General features: G+C 34.6%; 2 protein-coding genes across 2 annotated transcripts; both read right to left on the bottom strand.

Moving 5' to 3' along the window:
• Positions 1–558: 558 nt before the first annotated feature.
• LOC122587958 (ferritin-4, chloroplastic-like) lies at positions 559–3,871 on the bottom strand. The gene is made up of 8 exons (XM_043760109.1): positions 3,582–3,871; positions 2,141–2,224; positions 1,979–2,039; positions 1,775–1,862; positions 1,500–1,561; positions 1,286–1,351; positions 887–950; positions 559–796 (listed from the first exon to the last, which is right to left on the bottom strand). Exons 1-8 carry the CDS (start codon positions 3,869–3,871, stop codon positions 714–716), a joined length of 798 nt encoding a protein of 265 aa, XP_043616044.1. The 3' UTR covers positions 559–713.
• A 340-nt stretch (positions 3,872–4,211) lies between these two features.
• On the bottom strand, positions 4,212–10,363 carry LOC122587316 (DEAD-box ATP-dependent RNA helicase 18). Its single transcript, XM_043759448.1, has 11 exons — positions 10,052–10,363; positions 7,601–7,837; positions 7,253–7,507; positions 7,084–7,163; positions 6,897–7,002; positions 6,671–6,784; positions 6,031–6,129; positions 5,376–5,465; positions 5,137–5,243; positions 4,914–5,057; positions 4,212–4,739 (listed from the first exon to the last, which is right to left on the bottom strand). The coding sequence occupies exons 1-11, from the start codon at positions 10,310–10,312 to the stop codon at positions 4,481–4,483; spliced, it is 1,752 nt and encodes a 583-aa protein (XP_043615383.1). The 5' UTR covers positions 10,313–10,363; the 3' UTR covers positions 4,212–4,480.
• Positions 10,364–10,387: the final 24 nt, after the last annotated feature.

Genomic DNA, 10,387 nt, shown 5'->3' with positions numbered 1-10,387 from the left:
AGTCATTATATATCTCAGATCGTCAAATACATGAATCCAAAATGACGTATCATGTAAGTTGTTACATCATTTGGAACTTTTACCTAAGTCAAATACATATTATACCAACAATTCAAGCAATAAAAGTTGGATACATACAATAATAAAAAGTGACATAAAAGGTACACTCGGGCCTTATTTTTTATTTGATACGTTAAAATACATATACAAGGGAAACGATGGTTAGGTTAAAAATAATGACCGGAAAGCAAATCCAGAAAGATGAATCGAAGTCCCACACGATTTAACTCTGCTATTGGCAAGTGGTTATTGGTTTGATACATCTTATATACCATATCCTCAAGTTGATAGTGTTGAAACATGACTGGTTGCAACTAACCTGACATATTGACATCTTTAGCTTTGCTTTATCATTATTGTTTTGTATCGAAGAGAAAACAGAAAAAGAAGGATACATATGATCGGATCGACTAATATTCATAAGTCTAAATATGTCAAAGAAAAAGATCGATACACATGATAAGATTGAACGTGCAAATACGGAAAGAAAAGCTACAGAGTCTATTTGTTAATTTGTTAATGGTTGAGTTAATTATGAGCACCAACATAGAACAACATGATACATAGAAGAGAAAGGACACATATGTAACCATATATCCTAGGACATTTGACAAGGAACGTCACCCGTAAATTATATCCTTAGAACTCTACATCTAAAAGACCTCAACATACATAACCGTTTCTGTACAGGCAATACAACCTTCCTCGAGGAGCATCTGATCAAAATGCCACACACCTGAGATTCCAACAATATTACTTCAGTAAAACCACCTACGTTAATATCCGAGAAGTAATGATATAAAATAAAAATTATAAGACTATTTACCATGCCCTGTCCCGATTCTTCTTAGCTGAGCCACGTACTCGGATATCTTCTTTATGGATTCAACCTTTTACCATAGAATATATACAAAAAAAAAACCCGAAAGCAATCTCAGAACATACCTTCTATAGATATGACTAACAAAGCCAGCAGAAAATAAATTAGTAGAGCTGCCAAATTTATCCGCCTTTAAGGTTGTAAGACGAAAATAGACTTTTGAGGTTTTATGTGATTAAGAAAAAATAAAAAGAAAAAAAAGAGGACCTTAAGGTGACTTTTAACCATATGTCATGTTTCCTCTTTTCTTTTTAATTGGCGTGTTTGAGATAACACACAACCCATATCAATCAGGTAAATGGGTTGATATTGCTACCTCTAGAATACGAAGAGGAAACCTTTTACCTGTTCGCCCAAAAACTCGTCTTTAACAAAATGAGCCAAATGCACATCATTATTCCTAGTGGCGACCTGTTTACACCATATATATACACATCACATTTTCAGAAGCTTGCATTCAACTATTCAAGTATATGACTATATATTAAATTTAAACTTGGAACCTAGCTAATCTAAGCAGTTTAGTAAACTCAGATAGTTAGTAGCAAATTTTTCAGACCTCATAGACTTGTAAAAGTTTTTCATTTGTCAACTTTTCCAATGCTAATGCAAGCTCCATGGCTAGAGAAAGAAAGAAAAAAAACAGTAAGAACAAAGTTATTCATTAATCATACATAAAGCAAAGAAGACTTGGGATGACTTTTGACCAATTTTTTTTAAATGTTGAATACATGAAAAAAAAAAAAAAAAAAAAAAAGAGAGAAAAGTAACCAATAAACAACCCATAAATCGCAAGTCGCAACGATAAAAAACCACTGCATATACAAGACATACAATGCAAGACATCTCCTTTTTCTGGATGATCAAACTCAGACAATGACATCAAAATGGAATGCAACTTCACTTTTCCACCTCGTTTATTCTGCAACAAGAAGTTAGCTAATTTGTTAAATAGTTTTAATTACTTGATAACTCTCCTATGGTTTATCTAGCACACGAAATATAGACCACGAAGACTATGGGATAATTATTGAACACCTGGTATTCCATGAACTTCTCGGCATGCTCCCTTTTCTCATCACTAGACTCCTTAAAAAACCTGCAAGATGTCATATACCAAACATGGAACTTAAACTACGTTTCCTATAGGCAATTGTTGATTAGAATTGATGTATAGTATAAACTGCAGTAACAACTTACTTGGCTAAGCCCTTAAGACCAACATTGTCCCTATCAAAATAGGCATACATAGCATGATATACGTAGGAAACATTGTACTCAACACTGAAAATGTATACAGAAATCTTTATCAGATATAAGAAAGAAATTATAGTATTTAAGTAGTTTGTGGAAACTTTTAGGTAGTTTCAACACTGAAAATGTATACAGATATCTTTATAATGATTCACTTGTGACCCCTTTCTTGCAATCAGATCATAGGTCAGTGATCACATTCATGGAGTCATGGGATTTTGTACTAACAAAGAATGCAATTTTCGCCTTAATTACATGTGAGAGCGTTATTTGTCACTTTAAGGGGTGTTGATGTTTTTTTGAAAAACAAGGATTGGATCAAGTGGTTAACACCATTGCCTTTGAAGACATATCAATGGTTCGATCCTTACTCTTTGCAAGACTGGAGGTCATATCCTACCTTAGGTAGAGTCAGGAAACAATCTCCCAAAAGTTGTCTACATCTCAAGCTACTCCATATACCGTCATAGACGGTATTAGGACCCATCACCCGTGAAAGACTGTAGTGGGTGTTATTTTCTAAGTTTATTATGTTTTTATTTGAAAACGATGTATTTTAATCTCTAAATTGTAAATTTTACAATCATTTTGTCAATTTCAGTTATCTTAATATCTCTAAATCTCAAAAGTCTCATTACCCTCTTTCACATGTTTTGGATCTCAATATCATTTTCAACGGTGTATGAGTTGGTTGAGATGTAAACAACTTTACCTACCTACAAATAGAGAGACTCATTCCTAATCGTACCTAAACAAAAAAAAAGGCCTTCAGCCGACCTTATAAGCAAGTAAAATCAAACCAATAACTCAATACAAACATAAAGGAACTAAATCATTTATATAAATATCTAAAAACTAAGGCCTAAGGCACACCTGGGTGGGGAAAACAACCCTTGTTTTCTGTATTTGTTTTTTTCCAAGTAAACATAAAAAAAAAAGAAAAAACGTATTTAAATCATATTTTTAAAAGAAGTCAGAACATGATGTTTTTTTTTAACATTTCAATTGAAAACTTTGAAAATATCTTTTTATTGTTTTCACATTTTCCAAATTTTAAAACTCCAACATTTATTACCAACTCCAATATCATCCAACCCCATTCCCTTGTTTTCCCCTCCCCATGTACATTTTAACATGCTTTCTATTTATATGAAAAATGCTAATAACATTTTCTAATTTGAACTTATTTTTAAGATTTTAACCAGTTTTCTAGAAATGAAAAACTGTTTCTATCTTCTAAAAAATTAAAACCTGAAAAGCTAAAAAACATTTTCCAAAACCAAACGCAACCTAACCCTCCAAAACTATAATTTTAAAAATATGAACTATAATTGTCTATTAATTAATAATAAAGTTGTTAAATGAAGGAAAAAACTTAAGGACCTACTTGATGTGTTGATTAATGGAAGCTTCAGAATCATGAGAGAAAAATTGTCGAGCTACAGATTGTTGAGGGAGACAAGGGACAAGATCATCGAACTTGTTTCTTACTTGCTCAAATGGCTCAAAAACAGTACGTAGCGATGATGTTTTTTTACTACTACCACCACTATTGCCCGCTGCACCAGCACCACCTTTGGCTGCTGCCTTGGTACGACACATAGTTGTTGATGGATAATGATGAGGAGATGAAACATAATAAGATGACAACAACAAACAACGGCTGGTCGTCGTCATTGGTGACATACGAGATTATATATAAACCTCTGTTTATAAAAATCGATCTATGTATTGGGATGATCGTGTCAAAATTTTTACTGTTAATCAAACATGGATTTTCTGTGTCGTTTAAGAGAACAAATTAAGTGGACTGATACACGTCACGAGGGATAAATTGAGTGTCAGTCACGACACGTGGCTGAGCAGGTGGCATATAACTAGGTGTCTAAACTTTCAAAATTTTCTATTATTTTTTTTATATTTATTTGAATTATATTAAATATTTTATCTTTTTATTTTGTGTAGCTTAAGGCCTTTAATTATTTTCTATCAAAAAACTTGTAATAAGTGACTATACTTTTCGCATTAACTCATACCTCAAATAAACGTAAAAAAAATGTCAACCTATAACAACATATAATGTCTCTCTGGTCAATTGTTTCTTCAAGCCTTAACTTCAAGAATTACTCAACATCTATGTAAGCCAGGGCCTCATCATGGTTGGTGTTGTCAGCCAAAGTTTCCTTGCAATAACCGCTCAAAACTGTATCGTATATGTCTGTTACTGCAGTTGTGCACTTGTGAGCAATCGTTTTTCCCAGAGAGTGCAGAACAAACCATATAGTCTCAAAGATCTTCAGTTCCAGTTAACTTGGCAAATTCGTTTTCATTTATCGCACCTTTTTTCAGCTTTTTCAAAAGGCGGTAATCTCTAGTAAGTTCCTCGTCATCCTCGGCTGACTGCACAGCACGTCTCTGCTTGGCTGTTCTCTTCTTTAAGACAGTGGGCACTTTCTTTGCTTTAGCTTTAAGGGTTTTCGGTTCTTGTGGTGTATCCTTCTTCACTTGCAAATTTTTCTTTCTCTGTTTCTCTCTGTTTTTATCCCTGAACAATAATAAAATAAATAAAGGGTAAATGGAGGGAACCCTAGCGTTTTAGTTGCTTGATCAAATTCATAGCAGAACATATAGATTTAATTTCTTTTTATGTAATAATAATCAAACATGTGTCTTCACTCTTCAGCTCATGAATTATATTAGAAAATTAAAGCAGACTTACTTGAACTTGATCTCTTCCAGGTTTAAGTCTTCAGCGGCAATAAAGCCTTCGGTAGAAAGTGAGTTTTGCTTTACCTCTGACATCGAAGGTAACTGCAATAACCCGTATCCCATGCCTAACTTTCCAATCTCTAGATCTTTCCACCTGGGGATGTACACATGGTTAAGAAATCAGTTGTGCAGAACAAGTATCAACTACAATCATATCAAGAAGAAAACATCACCTAAGAATGAAGTTGCAATGATGCTCTTTATAAGCACGAATGTAAGAAACGAATGCTCTTAGCCCTTTCTCCATAACATCACGATCTTTCTTTGCAGCCGCACGTATCTGAATATCACAGTTGTGTTTAAAATAATAATAATAGGTAACTAAGTCATTATGTAAAGTTCATAACATGTTGGAACTGCATTTTGTGAATGACTCGTCGAATTAAGAAAGAATGTCGGAGGTGATACTTACAAGGGGAACCACATCAAGTGCCTCTTCAGTGCATTGACTCTCTTCCAGAGGAATCCTTTTAATGCGCAAAAATTCTACGTATGCTTCCTCCTACAATGATCATAGTAAGAATAACGTTACAAAGTGTCAAGACAACCAATAGAGGTAAAATATATTGAGTGAGTTGGGTAACAGGTCAAAACAAATTCAACACATAGTTTTTTAAAGATGAATAGAAAGAAGCCACATCGGGTCCGGTTGACCTGCCAAGTGCCAAAACCTTTTAACTCAATTTTATTGTTTATTACAGATAGATAATTAACGCATTATAAAAAAAAATACCAAAATATCACTATAATCACTTGAATTTAAGGCCTTAAAAGTTGATACCTTTATAATGCCCTTACAAAAACATCACTATATTTACTTTAATTTAAACCTTAAATCAAAATGATAAAGGATAGATTGCATGCATTCTAAAAAGACTGTGTGTGACTTCCAAACCATTTAAGCCGCTCCTGGTTAGCTAAAAAAATTAAAATGACCATTTAACATAATATACAACTCCAACTAGCGTATTCATAAGTAAACGAGTCAAATTGTCACCTTAACTTATCAAACAAGAAGCCAACATCTGTAAAAGCAGATAAGCAATAAACAAAGATCAACTTCTAACCTTAGGTAAAAGAAAAACAATGGCACTTCCTTGCCGTCCCAACCTAGCAGTCCGGCCAACTCTATGAATGAAAACATTAGGATCTTGAGGAGGATCATACTGCAAGCAACATTTGCAGATATCAGTATATCAGTACATGAGAATGTGCCTAGTGCCTAAAAGTTTAAGTTTAAATGGAAATTCAAATCAACTTCTATCCATGAAGATTTGGTTAGTAACTACAATCTCCAAGCCCGCACAAGACATGAAATGCGCCTAGAAAAGGATCACTGTGCTTATTATCTCAAAAGCTTTTCAAGCAAAAAAATCAAAATTGAATAATCAAGTCTAATATAAACAGACCGTAGGATATGGTGTTTGGATGTGCTTTCATTGTTTGAAGTGGTATTAAACAGATATTGTCGAAGTATTTGATAAAGCCTGAATATTTCAAAACTAATACCCAAAAACGACATTCTTAAGATAGAGTACACACATCTCATGAGGTAAGAGTAGAAGTCCATCAAACTAGTTAAAAACAAGCAGGAATTTGCTAGCTTTAAGTAACCATTTGATAATTTAACTTTGTTGCAGCTGTATGAAATTGATTATTTGACCATAAATAGTCAGATACTTAGAAAAAATCGAGCAATTGCTGTACCTGCACTATGCAATCAACACCTGGAATGTCAAGCCCACGTGCTGCCACATCAGTGCATAGAAGAATGCCACCCGGAAGAGATGTAAAGGACGCTAACGCTTTCTCCCTTGCTGACTAGCAAAAGATAATATGAAGTGTCAGATGACACATTATAGACACATTATAGAAGTTCCATCTTTTATACATTTACATTAGATATTAAACTTCATAACCTAACTAGTCTTACCTGCTTCATCTTCCCATGAAGAGATATTAAAGACAACCCCTTAAGCGCAGAAAGACGTGGAAGTACAACTCCCCAATAATCCACACAAGCACAAGTCATGAAATAGCTGCAGAAAGAACATTCATAACTCATATGTACTACATACTATATTGAATAATTTGCAGGAAGCATTTGATAATTAACTCACACAATCATCTTTTTAGATTTGTTCTTGATGAAAAAATCGACAAGCTGTGATGATTTCTTGTCTGCTTCACATTTGATAAACTACAATATACAAAATTATATAAACTTTAATTGGAAATAATCATTATAGATGCACTTTCTACGAAGTCAAACTTAGGCTGCACAAGTACCTCAATATGGAGGCCTGAAGGTGTTTTTGAGGTTGTTTGTTCTGATGAAGAACAGCCCAATGATTTAGTTTCAGTACGAACTTCAACTCTTACAGGGTTCCTTAATCCTGCTTTTGCTAATTCTTCCACAGCTTCGGTTTGAGTGGCTGAGAAAAGACCAGTTCTACGTAGCTTTGGTAAACGAGATATTATAGAATTAATTTGCTTCTGGAACCCCATATCGAGCAGTCTATCAGCCTCATCCAGTATCAAAATCTGAACCCACATAACTGTTTTAAAACCACTTTCCTAACAAAAAAAAATTAAAATCCTGGCAGTAATTGACCTAAAGATGTGAAAATTAATCACCTCAAGGTTACGAAAATCCAAGATATCCATACGATCCATTATGTCATGTAGTCTACCGGGCGTGCCTATTAGCAAATTACCTCCCTCGTCCTCTATTTTCTTCATGTCTACTTTAACTTCTGTTCCTCCGACAAGGAGCACTGGTTTAACACCTGGCAATGATGATATGAAAGGTTGTGCAACATGATAGATTTGTGATGATAACTCTCTTGTTGGAGATATGATGATCCCTAATACCTGCAAATTTTGAAAGACATAAGTCATCTATATATCATGTAGCTAATTGATTGATGTTAGACCTGTAAACAGCTCGCAGCTTTAGCCAATAGTGGTGACCTAAGATAATACAAACAATCATGATACAAGGCCACGATCCACCTAGTTTGTATTTGCTATTTCATTTTCAGTATCATGCTCATAAATGAAATCAGTATAGCATTCTCATCACTCGTTTGGATAAATTGATTATTGGGAATTAAAAGTGAGTTTGGCAAATTTATGTGTCCGGTGTCCCACTTAGAAGAACGAAAGAATCTAAAGTTGAACAAATGTATTCGAAATAACTAGTCTTATACTCGCACAATGCAATGGCAAACTTGAACAGAAGAAGATAATCAGGGGAGGGCGCAAGTTTGGGGACTAAAAGAAAATGATGATTTGGTGTTGAGTGTCTAAGTGTCATCAAAGCCTAAAAAGAGCTCTTCACTTCTTAAGCTCATGAAGCAAATAGTACATTTGGTTCATGCAGAAACTGTATATCATAGTATATAATACATTCATACAGTATATGGTACAAGCAACAAAAGCAAAATAAAGTCAATAGCATATAAGGACATTACTTGGTAAGCAATTATCATTGAATATGCCCATGTTTCCTACTTTTAATTTGATTTTTGTTATAACGGACTTTACCAGTCCATATTCATCTAACAGACACACACAACCAGATATAGTTGGGGACTAAATAGAAAAGATGAGGGCTGGGTGTGTGAGTATGTAAGTATCATCGAAGTCTTAGAGGGCTCTAAACTTTTTAAGCACATAAAGCAAATTTTACACGTGGTTGAAGCAGTAACCGTATGCATTTAATACACAGTAGACGGGACAATCAACGGTTGGTTACTTAGAAGGACGTTACATACTTACATGGTAGGCAATTAGACGTTACATACTTTTTCGATTTTTTTTATTATAAAAGGGATTTTACGAGTACATACTTATCTACCATCAAACACCCAGACAACCACATATGGTTCTTTCCACATTGTTTTTTGCGTCAAGTAGACCTCGCCGTTTTCGAGTTTTTGCAATCATATTTTGACTTTGCATTCTGCTTGTTCGCTCACGTCATACAAGGTTCTGCTTTAAAAGTTAAAACTAATGTGTTGTGTACCAAAAGTTGCATCGAATATAAGTATAGAACACGTAAAACCTAGTATAAAGTATAAACAAGTTAATGGCAATGCATACCCTTTTAAAAAGTCTGTTCATGTTCCTAACGCACGTATTCAAATGTGAAAATTTCATCTTAAAGGTCCAAAGCACTCACCAATCACGTTTCCTTAATATCGCTTTTCGTTTTGATAATAATGTTTACATGTAATAACTACTGAAAGATCAATTTTCTCTTCTACTCCAGTTCTACAACACAAGGTGTCTAACAGCTCTTTATACACTACCGACATGTTAGATGGACAGCATAAGGGAGGTACATCATGGTTCTAAAGAAAGAAAAATGAGGAGGGTTTTCTTGACCCTTTAATGTTGGGTCAACTATAAACTAGATAAAATATACAATCAAAAGTAATATTTAAAAAAACTTTATTCATGGTCGTCTTGGAACTCCAGCTCATATGTCAGAAACTAAAACAAACTTGTCATGTAGATATGCTTCAAAACAAGATTTCCTAATCATCAATGTTTTTCACATGGCCTATTTGCTGTGAACCTTTATACGGGAACAACTTGGAATAAATACAACACGACGTTCACATCTTCATCAAACTAGCATAGCCCAATGTCAAAGGTAGTATATAAAAAACTCTAAACACAAAAGGTAGAATCAATAAAAAACCGCAATCGCCTTCAAAAGAAACTATACGTAATCTGATCATGACTTATTGCCTAAAGATTAGGAACATGGGGTCAACACTTTCAACCCAAACTTCACTTATTCTGAACAAAACTAATAAGTCACGTAAGCACTTAAGGGGGTGTTTGGTTTAGGGTACCTTTTAAAAGGGTGTTTGAAATTTCTGAACTTTTCTGCTCATAAAAAGTCCTTATTTCAGCAAGCAAGCAGTCTTAGTAAGAAAATCAAAAATAAAATGCAAAATCCTAAACAACCCCTATATCTGCTAACTGCTAAGGAGACATTTTGAGGCTGAATCAAGACTTAATAAAATAAAAGTTTTCTACTTTCTTTAAAAGTAATCAGCAAAAATGTGATACCTCATGAGGTTTGGCAGTCTTAGTACGACGTAGGATTTCAACGAGAGGGACAACAAAAGCTAATGTTTTGCCGGACCCAGTGGCGGCATCAACAGCAACATCTTTGTAGCTACATAGCAAGGGGATAGTGGCGGCTTGAACCGGGGTGCAGAATTCGAACCCAGAAGAAGATAAGACGGTCAAGACTTCATCGGAAAGTGGGGGGCTGAGGTCTGAGAAACGGGTGTCGGTCAAGGCTCTGTTGGGCTCGGTCGATGCCATTTTGAGTTAAACGGCGGTTGTGGGTGGTGGGTGAAGGAAAAGGGTTTTGAGAGTTTTTGATTTGTTGTAACTGGA

Source organism: Erigeron canadensis, chromosome 2 (genome assembly GCF_010389155.1).
Source record: "Erigeron canadensis isolate Cc75 chromosome 2, C_canadensis_v1, whole genome shotgun sequence".
NCBI lineage: Eukaryota > Viridiplantae > Streptophyta > Magnoliopsida > Asterales > Asteraceae > Erigeron > Erigeron canadensis.
Note: the sequence above shows the minus strand (reverse complement) of the source record. Positions and strands in the feature narration are given on the sequence as shown.

Bases quoted from the DNA above. Each gene is read 5' to 3' on its own strand.
- LOC122587958 (XM_043760109.1), bottom strand. From the start codon at position 3,871: ATGACGACGACCAGCCGTTGTTTGTTGTTGTCATCTTATTATGTTTCA. The intron at 1,863-1,978 runs GTGTTCAATAAT...TTCTTGTTGCAG, and splicing joins AGAAGTTCATGGAATACCAG to AATAAACGAGGTGGAAAAGT. The intron at 1,562-1,774 runs GTATGTCTTGTA...TTCTTTCTCTAG, and splicing joins AAAAGGAGATGTCTTGCATT to CCATGGAGCTTGCATTAGCA.
- LOC122587316 (XM_043759448.1), bottom strand. From the start codon at position 10,312: ATGGCATCGACCGAGCCCAACAGAGCCTTGACCGACACCCGTTTCTCA. The intron at 7,164-7,252 runs GTACTTGTGCAG...TGTATATTGTAG, and splicing joins CTTCAGGCCTCCATATTGAG to TTTATCAAATGTGAAGCAGA. The intron at 5,058-5,136 runs GTGATGTTTTCT...GTACATCCCCAG, and splicing joins CATTGCAACTTCATTCTTAG to GTGGAAAGATCTAGAGATTG.